The sequence below is a fragment of the Channa argus genome, chromosome 18 (genome assembly GCF_033026475.1).
Source record: "Channa argus isolate prfri chromosome 18, Channa argus male v1.0, whole genome shotgun sequence".
Lineage (NCBI taxonomy): Eukaryota > Metazoa > Chordata > Actinopteri > Anabantiformes > Channidae > Channa > Channa argus.
In genome coordinates this window covers 18,648,446-18,670,113 of record NC_090214.1, presented here as the reverse complement: position 1 = coordinate 18,670,113, position 21,668 = coordinate 18,648,446, and the positions used below count along the sequence as shown (strand labels likewise).

Genomic DNA, 21,668 nt, shown 5'->3' with positions numbered 1-21,668 from the left:
ATGACTGCTGCCCGCTGCCCGCCTGCTGAGTCATGTGAGCCAAATGCAAAGGCAGACTGGAAAAGTGCTGAGACTATGCCTCGCAAAATGCTCAAAATATGAAAAAGTATTAGTCCTATCGAAACAATTCAAAAACTGTGAGTGACAAAAGGCTTCAATGAACACACTGATGTACTTTATTTGAAGATACTCCATAAAATGAAGGCGTGGTGGCGATTTTAAAACAGCCCCCCGTTTGTGATTTGATTAGAATTTAAGAACCTCTGTTATAATGGGCTCCAATGGGAGTTTTGACGGCACTCTCTCTGCTTCTGGACACTTGGAGAAAGAACCGTCAGTCCTGTCACTATGAGAGTTACATTTACTGAAAGAAGACAAAAATACCTACATTCTGATGTATAGTTTGTTTATGTAAGATTAAAGTTGACTGAAGGAAAGAAGGAAAAGAAGGAAAAAAGTTGCTAAAAGTGGAAGCTGAAAAGTTAGAGTGCGTGTGATGTCACCCACTCTAGCTGCTCCAACATTCCGCAATACACACTAATGGAAAAGTTGAAAAAGCTCCAAAAGTTGCCTAAAACTAAAACTGCGATTATTCAAAAAGTATAAAAGATAGAAAGAAGCTGATCCACCCAGAAAAAGTTGAAAGGGACTAGACCCGTATAAACTTTAAATGAAGTTTCTACTCCAAAGTATGACGACACAAGAGGCAGATGAAAAGTGGCAAGTTGAAGGGAAATTTTAAGTGCCTTCCATTCATTTTCTATGGGAAAAAAAGTTCATAAAAAGTGAAATATAATAAAAAGTATAAAAGTTATTAATGAGAAAAGTAATACCACCCCTGTCCTAAAAGGGACCTACGTTTAGGAAGTGGAACGAAGTTTCTACGACAAACCGTCTAGGACTAGATAGCGACCGAAAAACGGGCTATAATAATAATAATAATAATAATAATAATAATAATAATAAAGAAAAGGATCTCAATAGTGTGAGAGCTGTGCTTACAGCTCTCCCACTAATAATGGCCAGTGAATGGTGTCAGGTTGCCACACTGCAAACAAAATAAACATACAAAACCTTCAGAGTTATTGAATCCAAGGAAGCTATTTTGCATTCGAAATCCAGACTGTAGCACAAGCTTAACATCACTGAAGGCTTGACGTTCTGTCTTGCAGCTCACATCCACCTGACTGCTGTCTGCTCCATTCACTCAGGGTACATGACACAAGGCATCCTAGTGTTTAAAAAAACGAGTTGTAGATTAGTAAAAACGCAACAGATTTGAAGGGAACCAGATGATGGTGTGACTGTAAATAAAGCACTGAGTTTTTAAGAGGCTGTCTAGTGACAGTGGCTGTCACACAAAATGTCAGCTGAGATATGACTGGATCATTAATGGCAGATCCAAGGTCAGTTTTCTATAACACATTACTCCCTCTCAGAGGAAGCAGAGCGGCAGGGGAGTTAGGGGGCATTAAATATAGGAGACTCATGGCCTCATGGCTTTGTAGTATAACATAGAGAGTCAGGGGAAGGCATGTGCAGGTGTCTTTGTCTTAAATTAAAGCAGGGCCCCTCTCAGTATTAAACAATCCCTTAGCAACTATTATTGATTACCTCAGTTCTTGCGGTATATTTTTATAAATTTAGTACGATAAGGTTCAAGCAAGAAATTAATATCAGCATGTCAGTGTGTCTTCCAGTTTAATGTGCCCAATTTGACATTATTAGATTTATATAGATTAGATTTAATATAAACATTTGTAAGACTAAGAATCAAAGGAAAAAATTAAATGGATTATTTATTTATTTTTTGTATTGTATTCATTTCCACAAGAAACTATGTGCACTTGTTTTGTAGTCGCAACATGTAGCTCGAGGTAAAAACCTATGCAAAGTCTTCAGCAAAGCTGTCTTTTTGTTGTAAATATTGATGGTGGTAAAAATAAAATACCAGTAGCATTATAAGAAGCCTTAAATTCACCATTATGAATGGGAAACATTATATTTACAATTATGAAGAGAATGGGCATTAAAAAAAGATGTTAAGATTAGTAAAAAAGTCAAGGTCTGCCCTATTGATCAGTTCTTCCCTAACATCACCTCATGTTTTTTTTCCTTTCGTCTTATCCTGTATCTGGTAAGGATCACCAGAGCAGATCAGTTGTCCGCATCTTGATTTGGCATAGTTCCTCCCCAATTTCAGAAGCTAATAGTCTTTAGGTGGCAACATCAATATATGGAAATGTATAAGCAGAGCCTGGTTTTGAGTGTGTTACATCAATTAAACTGTGTGTCCTAGAGAACTAAAATTGGTTCGTGTGAACTGTGTTGACCGAGTTGACAGTCTGCTGCATCATAAATCTGACCCTGACTCCTGCTAATTGACTGTTTGTCCCTGAAGCCCTTGACTCTAAAGTTGCAGAATCTTGGTAATTGCATCTGTCCTCTTGTCATTTTCTAATCTGTGCAATCACAGTGAGGGGAAATGGTCATTGTTTGTGTTGTCTTCAGTGCTGTCACATCTGTATAATACCAGAAACAAGACCTTTACTTGAGCAAATAGTGGGATGCAGCCAATGGTTATATTGCAAACAATAAAAACACTCTAGCAGAGACGAAGAAAAGACAAGAGCTTATACTTGGGTCCTCAGATACAAGACTTCTCCAAACCCTTAATCGCATCTTCATGGAAGCTAAATATATAAAAACACTTAACACTTAAAAAAATATATAAATTTCTTAAAAGTTCACAAGAATTTTTAAAAATTTAATTTCATGTAAATTAGTCTAAAAATGAATTGTAAAAACAAAAATCAGTGTGTGTGATTCTCTTGTTTTTTTGTGTTGAGGATAATATTCTTGTCCTGTCATGAAATGCGAGGAAGAGCTCAAATATATCAAAGAGTCCATAGTCCAGAACAAACATGATTGCACAGTGGGTTTCCTGTTCTCAAAAGAGAAAAAAAAGGTTTATTCTGATTCAAGAAGCCAGTTTTTACTTTTAGATGTGCCAGTTCACTATGTCCCATTTGTAGGACAGGCTGGCTTTGAGACATTGTGCACACAGAAGCTAATTATCTTATGACACTATAGCACTGGACCAAGCAACCTAACAGAAAGTTCAGACATAATGTGTTGATTCCCTTTTAAACTAAACCACTATCTACTACACGCTTTTGTTTTGTTTCTTCAACATTTCACATAAGATTTTCGAGTTGATCTTGTTTTTTTTTTTGTTTTTTTCTGTTGTAAAATTATTTTGTAAAAAATAGTTTGTTTTCTTACATTTTGCATTTATGTATGTTGCTTAAACAGAATCTGTGATACTAAAGGCTATGTTTGCTAAACTCTACACATTATCCACAAAACCTTACACCAAACCAGTAAAACAATATATAAAAAATGAAAAAGCAACTAATCTTTCAAAACTCCTATTACAGAAATGTTGGTTTTGTGTCAATAGAGTACACACAAATAACACAAAGTGTGTTTATAAATGATTTCTTCACTGTATGAAATATCAAATATGCAACGTATGTATTTTAAATAGTTAGTTTAAATAGTTTGTATGTATTAAATAAAATCAACCATAATAAACACTTGGGGAGAAGGAAACAAACATGGCTACAACTGCAACAGAATTCTACTGTGACAAAGTATATGAAAACTCCTTAAATGTACACAGTATCTATTTCACTCTGGCAGGGGGTGGCCAGTCAGATTCTAAAGGTGGGCAGTGCTACCCCAACCCCCCTCTGGCTCTGCCCCTGGGTCTGGTGGACCAAAATAATATCAGCATCCACTGTGTCGTGTTTATGATGAGCATTTTTCTCTCTTGTTTTCGTTCTTCAGAAAAGTAATTGGAAAAAGTGAGCAATCCATCATTAAGGATTAAAGTCCTTTAGGGATTTTGTTTATTTGTTAGAAACACACAATAAGATGAAAAAGGTAAGACACACACACACACACATTAAAAAAATCTACATAACTTTGCATTTTTATGGCTTTTTCTGCTACTTTCTAATTTACACTCAAAGTACAAACTCAGACCAAATGATTTTCAGTTAACTTTTATTCTGGCTTTTTAAAAATCAGCTTCAGAGGGGCAGCAACACCTGCAGGTAGTATTAAAGAGTAAAAAAAAAACAAAAAACAACAAGCATCTGTTTGATATCCAACATAAAATGACTTGACAGTTAATTCAAACAAAGTGACTGGACCAACACCTGGTACAGGTTTTATGGGTCAAGCTTAGGGAACCAAAACCGGCTAGGATTTAAGGTTTGGGAATAGAATAAAGTGGGAAGAGAAAGAAACTTGTGATGGAATAGAAATATTAGTTATTCAAGTAATAGGTTGCCCTTACAAAAGGAAAATAAGATTCGTTTTGATATAAAGCACCACTGAAGGATGCAAAATGAACACAAAGAGAAGCAAAATGATGCCAGAGACAAGCACAAAATAAAAACAGTACGAAGTTAAAAGATTATTAAAAAGAAAGCTGACGTGCAAAAGCAGACAGAAAATAGAAACACGTGACTGAAAATGGAAACATCACCACAAACAGTTGCAAAATTACTAAAATAGACACATGATAATCTACAGAAACACGAAATGACTGCAAATTGCCTCACATGTAGTTGTTTTGTGTCTTGTTGAATCTCGGGGTCTTGTAGGCCTATTGAAGCAATGGCGGACCTGTTTCTGTCCAGGGCCCCAATTTCTGACAGTCCATCCTTGCTGCACACTGTGATTCTGTTCTTGTTTGTCCATGCATGAATTTAACAAATCTGTGAATGTGTGAGCTTTAGAGGTGCCACAACTGTATGTGGACATCAAACATTCTGCATCAATTCCATTAATTTGAAAAAATCTGGGTTCATTATTGTCTTATTCAACAAGTGACTTTTAAGGTTAAAGACAAACTGTCATCACTGGAGTTCAGACTTAAAATATATTTTACCTTTACTTCATTTCGATAAAGTTCACATCCATCGCCAGCCCAGGTTGATGAAGGTATTTCATAAAAATGAACTCATAATTAGTCGTGACTTCATTAATGTTGGAGGAGCCCTTTGAAACATTCTGACCTCACAGCTGAGGCTTCATTTGTTCACTTATTGCTCCAGAAGAGTCACTTGTGCGTGAGCAGGAATCCATTTTTTGCATGATCCTTCCATCACGAGCTTGATCAGAAGAAGAAGTAATACTTTGTTACAAGTTACACTTTTCTGAATCTGATGTTGAATGTGTTGACAAAATTACCTAAAGACAGTCAGATTGTTATTAGACCATTAAGTATATTGATTTGATTTTTCCGTAAAGAAGTAATAAACATGATAATGCAACATTAACTGACATCTCTATTGCTTTTTAGTAGCACTGATCTGCAACTAATTATTAAGTATCTCAAGTTATTTTGAGCAGAGAATACTTTGCTAAGTTATCACAAAGCTTAAAAGGAGACAGTAAAACTTGTGGGACAAGAAACAGTAGATTGTAGATTGAACTGTATCGATGAACTGACTTTCATAATCACCCTTCTCCATTTGTGCTACTCTTACAGTTGCTTAGCTGTTAGTTTGGCTACATGTTAAACCGTCGAGCACTAGAGAAAAAGCCAGGGGGTCACAAGCATTACAGGTTTCTCCTAATGCAGTCACTTTCGTTGACATTATGTGCTTTAGCTGTTAATTTCCAAAAATGGGAATTATTGGAGCCTTTATTCTCCAAACGTGTTAAATTGCATTCTTGTGCAGTGCACTGACTACAGCCTCTCTGAGCTATGAGGAGTTAAAAGCCATTGTTTGTTCCGAACGAAGGACACTGGAAAAGAAAGCAACACACTATTAGAACAGTTTGAAAGATGCTACAACCACAAAAAAATCAACATGCAGTGGTTTTAAAAATACGATTTGTAAATAATTAGTTTCTTTTTTTCATATACTTGCAGCAGAGGTTTGCATCTGCAGGTTCTTGTTCTGCTCTTTTGCTCTAAGATTATTAGAAGCAACAATTCAAAAAGAAATCCCCTCCAAAGAGGGATTTATTCTCTTAGGAATTTTGCAGCGTTAGGAAAGTCCATAATCTAATTCCTCTGACAGTACAACACCACCAGGACTCCTGCAGGACATGTCGGGACAGCTCAAGAGCGTATAGATGAAATTTACTCCACACTCTTCACCTCCTGCAATACGCAAACTGATTTAAAGCCAAGTGCACTCAGCCGCAGTCTCTGAGGACGCACAGACAACAAACCGAGGTGAACACACCAGAATCTCTAAACCTCATTAAAGTGTTTTATTAGTTTCATTATTGCGCTGCTCATTTTTACATGACCTTATATATTTTTACTCCTATATCAGGAAAATGTTTGAATGCTTTGTTTTTTTTTTCCTCAAGCTCTTGTTTTGAAAATTATTTTTCCTCCTCAAAAACAGAATGTGCAGTTCTGGCTGACAAATCTTGTTTATTTGATGAAATAAAAGCTCAGGAATTAGGCAATGAAGAGACACCATAACACACATGTGGTGGCAGAAATGCATCAATACAAATGTGCTGTTACAATCATGGACAGATTGTGAGACAGTTACCCTCCACGCACACTGACACGGACACAAAATAAATCCAGACGGGAAAAAAAAAAAAGCTGCTTCTCCTTGCAAGTACTTGGCACAGCTTTCCACAGACTGAAACTCTTTTGTAAAACATTGGAATTACAGTGATAGTTTTTTCGCTAAAGAAACAACAACAAAAATGTCATTGGTACAAAAACACTAATTGTGATACACAGTTCTATTTTATTGTGACATCTAGTGGTTGTGTAACACAGCATCAGTCTGCTCAGCAAATGTCTTACAACTACATGTTTGCATTTAAGTGACAAAGCCCTTTAGAGGTCCTAATTGTTACAAGAGCAAACAGGGAGTCAAAATATAAATTATGTCAGCAGCAGCCCACCCACCGCTTCTGACAATTACAGTATCATGTTATAGTGAGGCAAACTCTAGGATGTCTAGTCCTTCAGCCAGATGCCCAAAGGAATCTGGTATGGCAGTGCCTCAAAGAACCAATGCATTTACTGGGGACTAATTTACTGAATAACCACTAATTACTAATTAATAATTAACTTAATAGTAATATATAAAAATAAAACTTGAAACATGCTTTACAATTCTCAACCCTGCTGGGCATTTTTAAACTCAAAGAACTGTTATAAAATTTTAGTGGAGTTCCCAGAATTTACCAAGCAACAAAATATGCTGGACTACATTTGGTGAAAAGTGTCTAAAAAGGTGTGCACATAACAATTAGAATAACAATATTTGGATGGTGCCGCCATAAAACAGCATGGAATCTTTGGTTTATATAATTTATTCGGCATTAACATTGTAGAACTTAAGTGGAAGTGTGTGTCTGTGTGTGTGTGTGAACCCATCAGACATTTGTTAATTTGTTCTAAAATAAAAGAGGAAAGTTCAACTTTAAAAAGAGAAAGTTTCCGGCACTCTTGTTGAGAAAGACATCACAGTCACTGTGAAAAAAAAAACAAAATCAATCCAAAGAAAACCTTCACCTGCTTATTGTCTGAGGAAGCTGCCAGCTGTAGGCCCCTACACACCTCTGTATTCCTGCGTCACAGCAGGCCTTTGATCAGGTAATTGCCCCTCGGCCCTGGAGTTTGCATCTCCCATATGTCGCTATGGCGACCACCTCTCCAGCATCCATCTGTGTGGCCCCTTTGCAGCCTTTTTAAGATAGACTTATATGTTATGTAGCTGGGAGTGATGGAGGAAAAGGGCAGAGAGGTACTATTTGAAACACCCGACCAACTTTATTTATTTGATTTATGACTGCTCACCTATGGTTTGGTTTGGTTTTCCGACTCTAATAAGGATTGTCTTTGTTTCCGCATTAGCCCTGAGATACAGAAGATCCACACACGCATGATATGAGAGGATCAGAATGCAGGTGGGGAAGCAGTTTCGGGGCTCGCGTTGCTGTTTGAAGACACTTTGATGACACATTTTCAGTTACAAGGGATTCAATTCTGTAAAGGGTCTATAAGATTAACTTAAGAAGTCAACTCTCACTATGACAAATCACAGAAGTTTTAAAACAAGGTTGTAAAAAACTGACGATTTCTTTTGTGTCATGTATTTTTTATTTTTCATTTTGTTACAAATTTTATTGATGTCAAATCATGAACTCTGATATTATGGCTGTGCCTTTCCATCCAAGATGTGTTAAGCATCGATTTTAGACACTTCCACATTTACATATTCTTGCCCAGCATGTTTGATACCGTGAGATCTCCATTAGAATTTTAAATAAAATTCTGTTTAGACATTACCTGCATGGCCTGAGATTGCAGGGCTAAAGCGCTTTCGTCATTAAGCCAAACTCCTTTCTATTCACACAAGGAAGCAGCTCCACACTTGAAAGTAGCACTGTCCTCAACTGGTCTGCAGAGAAAATAGTGCTTTGCTTCTGTGGAGACCAGATGTGTAATACCATAATTTCCATGCATCCATAAATCATTTCCAGGTGCTGGGCAACATTAATCTGCATAGACAGACTGAACACACTCAAGCAAATATCTGAAGTTACCACCACTGCAACTATTGCTTTAAGTTCATTATGTGTAATCTGTATAACATTTTATAAAATTATTTTTAAGAAGTGTTCACTACAGTTTCTAAAGCTGATATCTTCAAATGTTATTGTATTGTCTTACCAACGGAAAGAAATCCAGTGATATACTATTTACACAAGCAATACATCTTCATATTTTTGTTTCTGTAATCTGATCATATTTGACTTTTCAGCTTCTTAAATTATTAATGAATTTTTACATTTGAAATATGTTAATTTTCTGCTGATTGAATGATTGTTCAAAAAGAGGAATACATTAACCTTTCCCTTATTTTTCTTCCGTTTCCAAACAATTCAGCTGGAAACTGATCAAAGGCGTAAATATATTTTGAAATCATGACTTCAGAACAATTTAATAAAAAGTATTTTTTTTTATTGTACATTACAGAACAAGATGAGAAACACGGTGATTCAATCATATGACCACAGCATTACCTATGCATAGGCAACAGACATCTCTGAAAATATTTAGCGATGAAGATGACAACAGTCAACATCATTTTATCATTCTTTATACAGAACAATCTCTTTGTGCCATTATGAGGTTGATTTTAGAGCTGTTCCTCTTCGCGTGCATCTGTAGATCAAACTTCAATGATGCGGTGAGTCTATATTGCCACCACAAAACTGAAATCATCACGGTCTGCAGAAATGACACTTGATTATTTTTTTGAAAGCGCTCTGAAAGTCTTTATTGAAGTACGCGTAAATGATGGGGTTGAGCAATGAGTTGGAGTAGCCGAGCCAGTTTATGACATCCTCCAGCCACCGGGGCATGTAGCACGACTCCTGGCAAAAGGGCATGACCAGGGCCACAATGAAGAAGGGCAGCCAGCAGAGGATGAACGTGCCCATAATGATACCCAGGGTCTTCACCGTTTTGCGCTCCCGCGCCAGCGCGATTTTGCGCTTTGCCTCGGTCGCCTTCTCGTGCCTGTTCTCAAACAGAGGCACGGAGCTCGGTGTGTTGGGCAAGGGCAGGTTGCCTTTAGAGTTGCTGTGAACTTCGATGATCTCCAGGGACTCGCCGTCCTCCGCGTGTTTCACTGCGCCGTTGACGCTGGGCAGTTGCCGCGGAACCACGCTTCTCTTCCAGCTCTTGCCCTGTGCGTCACCGTGAGCCTTTTTGTGAAACAAAGCGGGGGACAACGCCAAGCAAGAGTCGGACACTTTCTTTTTCTCGGTTTTACGCACTGTCCTTCTGATCCGAAACCTGGCAGCTTTAAATATCCTCCCATATAAAACCAGCATAAGTATCAGTGGGATGTAAAAAGCCCCAAATGTAGAATATATTGTGTACCACGGGTCTTGCCTGATTTTACACTGCTTAGGGTTCGCCCTGTCCTCTGCCAGGCTGCTGGGTTGTGAGCGCATGATCAGCATAGGGGGCACTGAGATGGAGAAACCGACGAGCCAAGTGACACTAATTAGGACCGCAGCTCTTCTCGGTGTCCTCTTCTTCAAGTAATCTATAGGCTCAGTTATCGCCCAGTATCTGTCCAGAGCGATGGCGCAAAGATGGAGAATTGACGAAGTGCAGCACAACACATCCAAGGAGACGAAGATGTCGCAGGGAACCTGGCCAAGAGTCCACCGGTTTAACACTTGGTAAAGCGCGGCCATGGGCAGCACCAGCACCGACACCATCAGGTCGGTGACAGCCAGAGAACCGATAAGGTAGTTGGCCACATTCTGCAGAGACCGCTCCAAAGCGATGGCTGCAACGACGCACGCGTTCCCAAAAATTGCGCACAGGATGAGCGCGCCGAGCAGGAAGGATGTGACCACTTGATAACTCAGCTTTACCTCCTCGTCTTCTTTGAGGGTTTTGTTTGAAGGGTTGTCGAACTGAGACCAGGCCGTCGTATTGTTTGTGCTCTCCATTTCTGGTAAAGTCAATTTGTTTAGGAGACCTTGGGTTACTTGTTAGAGAGCCAGGTGCGCATGACACCGTCGCACCTTGAAGAAGGCATAGTGGACTGTTCGGTGCTGCAGAGAGGGTTTGAACGGCGAGTCTCGGCTGCTGACGATGAATGATGCTATGCATTTATACCGATGATGGAAAATGCGTCACTTGTCTATGAAGATGTAACAGAGTCTGCCTGTTTGTATCTGTTTAGTCGTTAGCACAGTGAAGAGTTTTTAAATAAAAATCAAACGTGTACATATACACATATTTGTATGCTTCCCAAACTGACGGTTTAAATAAATGTTTTTTTTTCTTTTTTACAGAGCTTAAATTTCGGTGAATGCAAAAGAGCAAAAGAGTTTTTATTAAACAAGCACATAGGGCAATAAATTACCACCACAGATAATAATAATGATAATAATAATAATTATTATTATTATTATTATTAACAACAATAATAATTACAATTATTACTATTTCTAATAAAAATAAATATCATAGAATATTACAGAAGAAGAAGCAGAACATATTCTTAAAGGCTGTTGGATGTATAGCCTACCTGCTGTTTTTGAACTTAAAATATAATCTGCTGCAATTAAAAATATAACAGATTTATATTGAACTTTTTAGTATTTTATATACCGTTTATCCTCCAGGTTTCTTTCCAGTAAGCATAATAACAGGCGTTATGCTGTGATTTCAGTATGGTCAGCTGACTGGGGGCCCCGGGTGGGATACTGCCACCTGGCGTTATCCCACTATCAGTTGCATTCTAATACATTACACATGACAATGCAATTATTTATTAATTTTAGTAATCATTGGCAAACATCTGAAAGTAAAGACATAAAAACAGCATCATTATGTCCATTTGCAATAAATCCACATTCAAAAAAAGGAGCGAAAAATAAAAAGAAATGTTACAGCTTGGCTTTCTTTTTAATATCAGATGGATGGTGCTGCTTTTTTCACCGGGTTAATTGTAAAGGCTATGAACTTTTTTAATTCTTTAAAAAAAGCATGAAAAATTAATAGTAACGTTTTTGATTTATAAATGTGACTTAAACCTCTTAAGAACATTGGCTTAACCTTCCAGGGGTTCTGGGACAAAACACTGCTATTGTCTGAGATTTTTTTTTAAATCCAGGTAGGTTTACATGGTTTGTCCATAATTTAAATTAAAGTTACCATAGGCTATGTAACTTGTATACATTTTTGTCAAAGTAGAAATGTAGAAATGTGCCGTTGTGAGCCAGACTAAATGCTATTCAGTCCTATAGACGTTTCCGAGAGAGGCTCAGCCTTAGAAACATGCACAGAACTTTAAGTAGGGAAGTATGTAACATTCCACTATAGTAAGTGAGGACACATCCCTGAGTCCTTTACGTCACAATCTCAATTTAAAACTAATGCAATAGACAATTAAACGCGTTTTGTTCTTTGGTCCATTACGCTTTCCGTAGTTGTCGCTCTGTTTTCCTGACGTCATCCTGTTAAAGCGAAAAGGTTGCTGAGCGTGAACTTTGTGCACAGGCTGCTTCTTTATTACCCCTTCTCTTAGAGTATTGACAGCTGTCAGGTAGGCGAGTTAATATCTGAAAATATTAAGACGCTCCGTGTCATTACATGAAGATTTTGTTTTTTTAACAGCTAGCTACTGTACAAATCATCAATAACGTCACGTTGCGTTCATTCCGCCACCGTGACGTTAGCTAACGTTAGGTCACGTACGCTACATGCTAAAACATGACAAAATCAAACACAAGTATGACACAGTCATTGGTGTAGACTGCCTTCTTGTCATCGTTTGTTTTTTGTTTGTTAGTTTGTTTGTTTTTTGTTCCGGTAAAGGGATATCTTAATGCTGAAAATTATTTTGGATAAGCTTCGAGATTGGCTGTAATTAGAAGTTATGAAGCCGACAAATAAAAGTGTTTTTGTTAATAAATTTAATGTAAAAGGGCTTCTGTAGTTTTCCAAATGTATTTTGTAAGGAATTATTGTTATAAAATATGTTATTTATACTTGCTGGATGAGGGCAGTTAGGGGCATTAAAGCAGAATATGGGTCCTGGTTTTGGAATAATGATGTCGGTATTCAAGTGTCCACATACTTTTATTATACAGTGTATTGCATTTATTTGCATATAAAGTCACTCAAAAAAAAAAAAAACTACATTTATAAGCTGTATATCTAGTTTTAGACAGACTCTACTCATTTCAACAGGGAATATGTGAAATAGGAAGGATTTTTCAAAAAAAAAAGAAAAACAGTATTCACAGAGTGTGTACTAGCAGAGGGGTGTTTTCACTTGGAATGTCTTTAATGTGGTTATCATCATCATTAACAGTGCACAAATTACTGTTGGTAGGCATACGGAGAGTGAACCATGCTCCGGTGCAGGAGGTGTCGGAAAGGAGTGGTAGACTCCAGATGTTTGGAGATGGTGGGTAAAGATTTTCGATATTGCATATGTTTAGCAGGTGGACACTTCTAAACTCACTTTTGCATATATCCCCAGGTCATTCTTTTTATTTCTCTAGCTACTGGCAATGAAATATTTTTGGTGTTTGTCAGAAAAAGAACACATCTGAGGATATCATCAGTGGCTTTAGGAAATTCTGATAACCATGTGTTACAACAATGAATTAATTAATCATAAGTCTGAAAATAAAAGTCGTTATTAGCTGCAACTGTGTGTGTAGAGGAAGTGTCTTGCTAAATATTTGTCTTTTATGTGTAAAAAGGTTGAGGACACGATTGACGGCTCAGCTGCTGTTTGTAGTATTTGGCACATGAATATCGACATGTTGCCGGAGTGGATAATGACCTCCATTCACCAGGTTTGTACTTGCTTAAGCAGATTTGACACGCTGATCATATAGAGAACCTTACATATACTTAATTTATATACTGAAGATTACTTGTTTTGTGTAATTACTTTATGGAAATCAAGTTTGGCACAGTTTAATAGAGTAATAAAGTTTGATGGTAGGAGTATTAGCTTTAGTTATAGAGTCAGATTTTAATTAACAGAAAAACAGATAAATTACAACCCCAATTTCAAAAAAATTGGAATCATGTGCAAAACCTATTAACCTAATAAAAAATAATGCAATGATTTGCAAATCTCATCAACCCATTTTTTATTCACAATAATGGAACATAAACAACATATCAGATCTTAAAACTGAAACATTTCACCATTTCATGGAAGACCACTTGCTGGAGTTCTAGGAGCGGAATGTTGTCCCATTCTTGCTTGACGCAGGATCCTAGCTGTCCTAGGCCTTTGTTACCGGGTTTTTCATTTTATAATGTGACAAATGTTTTCTATTGGTGAAAGTTCTGGAGTGCAGCCAGGCCAGTTCAGCACCCATACTCTTCTCCTGCAAAGCCATGCTGTGGTGATGTATGCAGTATGTGGTTTAGCATTATCTTGCTGAAATATGCAAGGTCTTTCCTGAAAGAGACTTTCCAGGTCTGTAAATTGCCAACGTTATAGGCGCTATTGCACCACTATACTATAAGAGATGCAGACTTTTGAACTGCCCGCTGATAACAAGCTGGATGGTCCCTCTCCTCTTTAGTCTGCAGGACAGAGCGTCCATGGTTTCCAAAAAGAATTTCAAATTTTGATTAATCTGACCACAGAACAGTTTTCCATTTTGCCTTAGACCATTTTATATTAGCTTTGACCCACAGAACATGCAACGTTTCTGGATCATGTTCACATGTGGCTTCTTCTTTGCATGATACAGCTTTAACTTACATTTGTGAATTGCAGAGTGAACTGTGTTCACAGTGATTTCTGGAAGTGTTGCTGAGTCCATGCAGTGATGTCCACTAGAGAATCAGGCCTGTTTTTAATGCAGTGCTGCCTAAGGACCCGAAAATCATACACATCCAGTTTTGACCAGTGGCCTTGTCCCTTGCGCACAGAGATTCCTCCTGATTTCTGAATCTATTGATGATACTATATACTGTAGATGGTGGGATCTTCAAATTCTTCCCAATTTTACTTTGAGGAACATTTTCTAAAATTGTTCCACAATTTTTTTAATTTTTAGAATTAAATATGTGTTGGTTAGATTTGAAAATCATTGCATTTTTATTTTTATATACGTCCCAACTTTTTTGGAATTGGGGTTGTTGGTTGATCTATATGTCTATTTTGTTTCTGTCTAGGCTCAGTGGACTGTGGGTAAACTTAATTGCCAGAACTGCGGAGCTCGATTGGGAGGCTTTAACTTCATCAACCGTGGTGAGTGTACCTGTGGCCGAGACGCCACTGTCCACCTCAACAAAAGCCGTGTGGATCAGAATCACAAAAACCACGTTCTAATCGTCCAACCAAGGAGGAGGAGGCCTGAGAAAGGACAAGCCGGTCTGCTGACAGACCGCCCTCCCAACAGCGAGGGGAGGCCTGAGCTTACCAGAACTACACTGGACAATTTCCAGCTCAGCTGTGCTGCTGTTATGTCCCACATCAGTCCTGCAGAGACATCACGTTCACTGACAGACAGTGAAAACATGTTCTCTTTCAGTCCTCTATACTGCATCTCTCACAGGAGGAGGTGCAGTTTGGAAGACAATAATGCCTTCAGGTCTTCGTGTTTTTGCCCTGCAGGTGTTATGGATGAGTCTGTGTTTGATCTGTCGAGGGCAGGAGCAGATCAATCTACAAAGTCACCTAGCTCTTTTCCCACAAGTCAGCGTGTTGAGACAGATGCTGGAGCCTCGTCCAGGGCTGTCAACTGCCCAATGTCATTTCTTGGTAGGAGACGTTCAGGTGAAGAGCTGCGTCAAAATGTTGTGGATGTTGATTCCTTTGCGGGGACCAGAGCTGTCCATGAAGACATTTTAGACGCAGACCTGTTCCGCAGTGGAAGAACTGTCCCTGATAGTGGAGCCGAGCCAGAAGAAGTATGTGGACTTTGCTTTTTTAATTCTATTAATTGGTTTAGGATTCTGCCAGGGATTTTTGCTGCATGTTGTACCCCTTTCTTGCTCCTTGTGATTCCCCGTAATTGTGTGTGTGTGTGTGTGTGTTTGGCCTTTGCAGTCTCAAGCCTCCCCAGGCTTAAACAGGCTGAGCAAAAGGGAGAAGAATCGCCTGAAGAGTGTTCGCAGGAAACAGAGGAGGAGAGAACGATGGTTGTGTAGTCAGATGGAGCAGGAGCAAGTGAGAGTTCACACTATACAGTAGCATTATGTGTGTGTGTGCAGTGTTTACTTTTTCTTTCACACACACATTAAGTAAAACAGAGTTCTAATAATGATTGCACAGCATTGATTGCTCTGTTGATGTCTGATGTGTTGGAAAACGTTTAGCAGTGGAAAAAAAATACTCTTCATTATGTTGTGTCCAGGCTGTAAGTGTGAACAGTCCACTGTTGGACAGTGAGGAGGAGGACAGAGAGGGCCTCACCTGCGCCGTGTGTCTCGACATCTACTTCAGCCCGCACAGCTGTCAGCCCTGTGGTCACATCTTCTGTGAGCCATGTCTTCGCACGTTGGCTAGGAAACAAACGACAAACACGCCCTGCCCTCTTTGCCGCACGCTCATCTCCCACACCAACCTACACAAAAGTGAGCTTCTTCCACAACTCTGAACTGCAGAAATGTCGAACTTACTGTTCTTCATTTACCTGACAGAAACTTAATTAAGAATATAATGAATTTTCAGATTCTAAAATGTGAGGATTTGCTTTTTTCTCCCACTGACCTTCAGACCTCAACCAAACAGCACAGACATTCTTCCCAAAGGTCTACTGCGCTCGCAAGCAGAGCTTCCAGAATGCTCCTTGTGCAAAGTGGCCTCTGCCCAGCTTCCACAAACGCTTTCGTACCTTCTGGGGTGAGAAGCTGTGAAATTGTCATGTGTCTTGCGAATAACTTCATTATAATGTTATAATGTACAGTGATCTCTGTATTTTGCAGACTAAACAGGATGCTCAAAGACATGTTGCTCATTATTCGAAAGATAATTGTCACTGCTGTGAAGATTGGCATGAATGTTAAAAAGTAAAACCAAGCTGGTTTGCATGGCAGACAACCACAATGCATTTGTCATAATATCTCTATATTGATGATTTGATGATGAAATCCAGAGGAAACTGTCCTGTCCCCAGTGTCTCTCTCTGTATGACTGACCTTATTTTCACTATTAGTACACATCATGTCTTGACCTGGTTTACAGACAAAGCAAGAACTGTTGTGATGTTGTCCGGACAATAATAAATTGTATCTTTATAGAAGTTAATACTTTAGTGAAACAGCTTCACGAACAATATTTTAGTCAAACAAGTCAAACAACATATTGCACTAGTGAACTTACTGTATATGTATTGCAAAATATTGCACAAAACACTACAAATAACATGCGTTGTGTTTTGGATATTCAACTTTCGGGTGAAATTTATGGAAAATGTACAGTAAGTTCATGCTACAGTGATATTATATCATGAAAGTACGGCATTCAAGTAGAAGCATGCAATGGTAATTTCTTCCTCTCAAACAATTCATTAAAACAAAAGCTAACAACAGTGGTGGGTGTACCAAAACGAAAAGTGTCAATGTCTCAATAACTTTTCAATTGTTCTGTGTCATCTTGGTCTCATAATGTCAAGATGTGAACAGCATGATGAAGAGGACAGTTTAAATACGAACTGTCACTGAAGCAGAACATTTAGTGGTCGATTCATCTACACTTGTTGTGATTTTTGCTGGTAATCACCTTGTTAGAGAACAGCATGTTATGCAATAAGTACTGGAACACTGAACAGATGGACATGTGCATTCAAAACTTTAGAGAAGGTCAAATGAAGTTCACCTGTAAAGGTAAAAGGTCCATTCTGAAATTTCACCCCAAAGTCGAATTGTTCTGCCTGTAGCCTCACGTCAATGATCACTATCAGCTATATTGTCAATATCAAGATCTGAGAAATTTTGATGATGATGATGATTTATGGTATGAAATGGCACGGCCCTAACACAGATTACAACTTTATATGTTTCACTCTAGGATATCGGACACAGGCAACAATGCGAAGGAGGCGCTGGCACTTTACCCATGGAGGCTTTACCCTGGACACTTTGGATTTTACTGACATGCGAGGCTGGCTCTTCGACATTGGCCTGGTCATTATTTACATCCACTCAGTCAACTGGATCCTGGCTTTCCTTTTCCTCTGTTTCCTCATGTACTACTTCTTCTTTTGAAACACCAAGGACATCTTCTTTTTTGTTAAACAGTAACGTTTGCTGGTTTTTTCAGTTAATCAGTGTTAATGTGTCTCAAAAATAGTAGAAGAATCTATCTGGTGGTGAAATTAATTCCCTGCAGTGCAAGTGCCATAATCATAATACACTTTGAAGTTTACTTATGTACAAAAATAACAGACAAGTGCTAAGTTAGGCTAACGCGTGGATGGATAATGGGAAAATGGGCCAGTAGGTACACGACAGGTACAACAATCTTTCATCCGATACATTCAAACTGTGTGAGAAACAAAATGAAGACAAATTATCTCTGGGTACATTTTGTTTCTGTTCCATCACTGCTCCATTCATCAAACCAAGATTATTCCAGTGTTATTAAAGAAAGTTTATTCTTAGTGTTTTATTAAGCTGTGAAATTATGTAGGTGAATTAGTGAATTATGAGGGATTTTAAGGAACCAAACAAGTAAAGACATCAGCCACAATTGACTGGAGGGCTGATGCTGGCAGGAGCAGAAAGAAAAGAAATGCTGCTTTCAGTCAACAACAGATAACGTGAAACTGGAATCAATCAATTTTCAGATTAAACATATACTTTTTGTTTAGATTGTGTAGTTTGCTTTACCAAGAATAACTCATGGGTTCAGTATGTGTCTATGAATTTGTTGTTTTAAAATTTTATCAGTAGATTTCCATGAACTCATTAATGTATTCCGAAGAGACTGGGCTTAGTTAATGGTCAAAATATGTGTCAAAGTTTTATTTAACAATTCGATGGAGGTTGTTTAATTTTAAAATGTTATATAATTAGTATTGTAACTGAAACGTCTACAGTCCTTTCAGTGCACTCAGGTGATCTCTATTTACCTAATTGTGTGACTCTGGAAACCAATAGGCTGCACCAGTGATGACATTTGGAGATTTGTTTTCACTTTGACATGAAAGTCTTTTTTGTAATTTCTTTTGTCCAGAAAAAGTCAAATTAAACTGACCATCATTCACTGTAATAAATAAGTAACTATAATAAATAAAAGATGAAAACTTCCAAGGCAATTGATTCTTTTCTATACCCACCGTAGATATTTAACAGGAAATAATGCACATTTCTTTCCTGTAATAGACAAGTGATGTGCCCAGTGTGTAACTTGCTGTTTGCACAATGACAGCTGTTACGAGCTTCAGCCTCCAATGCCTCCCATAAAAACAGTATATGTACAAGAAAGGTCCCTTTGTCCCTGTCAAGTATAAAACATGATGCCCTAAAATAGTGTATGAGGCTGTGGGAATTGTAACTACTCTGTAACCAATTCCCAGTAGAATTTACAAAAACGTTGCCAATAAACTCTTTGCACTAACTTTAAAAAGAATTACAATATACAACCGGATATATTTTACAGGGTTTAATTGTTTTTTATATTATTTATCTTGTATTCTATTAAAATTACAGAAATTACCTAAAATAGCTGGTGATAGTTTATAAAACAATATGATGTTGTAAAATTATTGTACAGGTAATGTTTGCTTTTTACATTAGCAGCTTTTACAATACATATTCAGAAGTGTTTTAAGTGAAGCCTTAGTGCAAAAGTAATCCAAGATCAACATTGCATTAGTTCTCTTCACCTTTTAAATAAAAAAGAAGTCATAACAAATATTTTTATTAAAAGTCAATAGTGTTACATAGCTTTGAGAACCTAAGATGAAAGAGTGATTATCTTCTGTACAGTATATGTCTTCTGCTCAAAGCCATTCATGCCCACTTGGGCACTTTCCCACTTTCTAAGCTGATGCACTTTGTCTAGTCGCATTGGTTTCAATGAAATATCTGAAAATCACAAAATTGCATAAAAACAAAGTTAATGACATCACTGAAGACAGCTATTCTACATGAGAGCGAAGGCAAACTAATAATTTGCTCTTACAAAATGAAAATGGGGCTGAAGTAGGAAGTAGCTCTGCAATACTGACTGATACAATGGAAATGGGGAGTTATTAACAGTAAAAGGGATCATTTGAATTTATTGTCACAAGATAGTATGAGTTACTAACCAATAGTAATGAAGTTCTACCAACCTAAACTCTGGATCAAACAATTATAACAACATACCATTTTAGTACTGAATATATTACTAAATATATTGTTGTCAAGCTTCAAATGTTTTTCAGCAGTTGACCTGGTTTGCTGCTGCTGTTGTTGTTGGGAATTCTCTAAAAAAATTACTTCTTTCAAACTGTTCTAGGGCTCCTCAATATCCTAATGAACACCCCCACCCATATATAAATGTTAGTGCAAACCTCATACAAATGTTAAAACAAGTCAATTTCAGGTTAATTCAGGTTAATTCACCTAAGCTCAGATGCTCAGATTGGCCTGTGTTTCTGCAGAACTACTTCCAAACGTCCTGCCATGGCCTTGTAATACAAGGAAGTAGGTCTGCAGTGAGATAAACAGTGGGATAGAGAACTGCTAACATCCTTTTTTCCCCTCAAAAATTACAGTAAAGAGATTTTGACTATTTTAGAGTTGGATTTAGATTGTTTCTTTATGTGAATAAATTCAAGCTGAACCTTTTCCTGTCTCTATTGTTCACTCTGAGATAATGTTATGAAACGTCTCCATTTTAAATATATGGCAAATCATGAATCCGCACTTTAACGTGCAGTGTGAAAACATGTAGTTACCTTCTGGAAATTGCAATAAGACCTAAACTAAGTAGTATTACTTTTAAATGATGCAAAGTTATGGAGTTATTTAGACACAGCATTAGCATAACTAGTCTTTCATGATGCTGCCTTTGCCCTGTTTCTGACAAAGATAATGGGAATTCCAGTCACTCTTACAAAGTCCCTTTTACAAATGCGAATAAATTAATTAAATTACCGTTGCTCCTCTGCTTCTGTCATCAAATGCTCTTATTCCTAAATCAAATTCAACCAGCTGTAATGTGCATCATCTACAGTCAAGATACAACTTGCCTGTACAATGGTAATGCTGTTAGCTGCTGTAATTGTTTTTTTGTTTGTTTGTTTGTTTTTTTACACATGATGCATTGCAATATACAGTCAAACTGTAAAATGACAGAACAAGGAGTTGTACATTTTTACTGGAGAAAGTACAGCAATTAGTTTCAGTGTTTCGATTGTGGGCTATAGCTGCTATGATGAAAAGCATCTCATTACAGAACAAAACTGATATTGCATAAAACAACTTTATCTGGTAATAAGGTGAAACTGCTCTATCTAATAATACATGGAAAATATTGCCTCATAACGTAAAAGTGTCAAGAAAAATATTTTTTCTCAGGTTGGCACCAATCAGCTGCCATAGTTTGGCTTGTTTGTGTTTTTCCTTCCTCTAGTGGTCAGATGAATAATTGCAGCTTTAAATTAAGCTCCTTCTAATTGAACCTGTTCCTCCAATAGAACAAAGTGGTTTATGGTAAATGTATTACAGTTTGAAGAAGCTCCATCGGATTGAAATGTCTATTGACAATGAAAGATCACATGAGACATGTCCTGGTAGTTGTTTTTCTGGACCACTGCTGCTAGTAAACAGTTAATTACCAGTCAGAGGGTGACGACTTTGTTTTGCTGTTGGCTCCGTCTGAATCCTCCTCACACGTGAGCGCACGGCGGAAGACAGAGAAGCCTCCGTCTCGGCCTTCTGGAGGGGCTGAAGGTGACTCTCCTCTTGGCTGGGATGCAGAGGGAGCTGCTGGGGGTCTGTCGGGCCCATTACACGGCCCTGGTCCGGGGAATAACCACACACTCCTGCGGGAGCTTCAAACAATAACCAGCCCTCTGCAGTCTGCAGCATCCCCGCGGGTCGTTTTCTTCTCTGTGGAGGACAAAGCAGCTATAAGAAAAGAGAGGGGGAGGGG

At 38.0% G+C, this 21,668-nt stretch overlaps 2 protein-coding genes and 1 long non-coding RNA gene across 3 annotated transcripts; 1 reads left to right on the top strand and 2 right to left on the bottom strand.

The window, feature by feature from the left end:
* Positions 1-9,027: 9,027 nt before the first annotated feature.
* On the bottom strand, positions 9,028-10,950 carry htr1ab (5-hydroxytryptamine (serotonin) receptor 1A b). Its single transcript, XM_067485251.1, has one exon. The coding sequence runs from the start codon at positions 10,537-10,539 to the stop codon at positions 9,292-9,294; it is 1,248 nt and encodes a 415-aa protein (XP_067341352.1). The 5' UTR covers positions 10,540-10,950; the 3' UTR covers positions 9,028-9,291.
* Positions 10,951-12,042: 1,092 nt separating this feature from the next.
* rnf180b (ring finger protein 180b) lies at positions 12,043-18,835 on the top strand. The gene is made up of 8 exons (XM_067483272.1): positions 12,043-12,143; positions 12,936-13,010; positions 13,312-13,407; positions 14,753-15,490; positions 15,630-15,749; positions 15,937-16,156; positions 16,299-16,424; positions 17,592-18,835. The coding sequence occupies exons 2-8, from the start codon at positions 12,954-12,956 to the stop codon at positions 17,786-17,788; spliced, it is 1,554 nt and encodes a 517-aa protein (XP_067339373.1). The 5' UTR covers positions 12,043-12,143; positions 12,936-12,953; the 3' UTR covers positions 17,789-18,835.
* Positions 18,836-19,429: 594 nt separating this feature from the next.
* LOC137103191 (uncharacterized) lies at positions 19,430-21,610 on the bottom strand. Its single transcript, XR_010911404.1, has 2 exons — positions 21,352-21,610; positions 19,430-19,612 (listed from the first exon to the last, which is right to left on the bottom strand). It is a non-coding gene; the product is annotated as an uncharacterized lncRNA (long non-coding RNA).
* Between the last annotated feature and the right edge of the window lie 58 nt (positions 21,611-21,668).

What these genes read in the sequence shown, in the direction of transcription:
- rnf180b (XM_067483272.1), top strand. Translation starts at nt 12,954, where the DNA reads ATGCTCCGGTGCAGGAGGTGTCGGAAAGGAGTGGTAGACTCCAGATGT. An exon ending in GTCAGATGGAGCAGGAGCAA is followed by an intron (nt 15,750 to 15,936) that starts GTGAGAGTTCAC and finishes TGTTGTGTCCAG; the next exon opens with GCTGTAAGTGTGAACAGTCC. An exon ending in CCACACCAACCTACACAAAA is followed by an intron (nt 16,157 to 16,298) that starts GTGAGCTTCTTC and finishes ACTGACCTTCAG; the next exon opens with ACCTCAACCAAACAGCACAG.
- htr1ab (XM_067485251.1), bottom strand. Translation starts at nt 10,539, where the DNA reads ATGGAGAGCACAAACAATACGACGGCCTGGTCTCAGTTCGACAACCCT.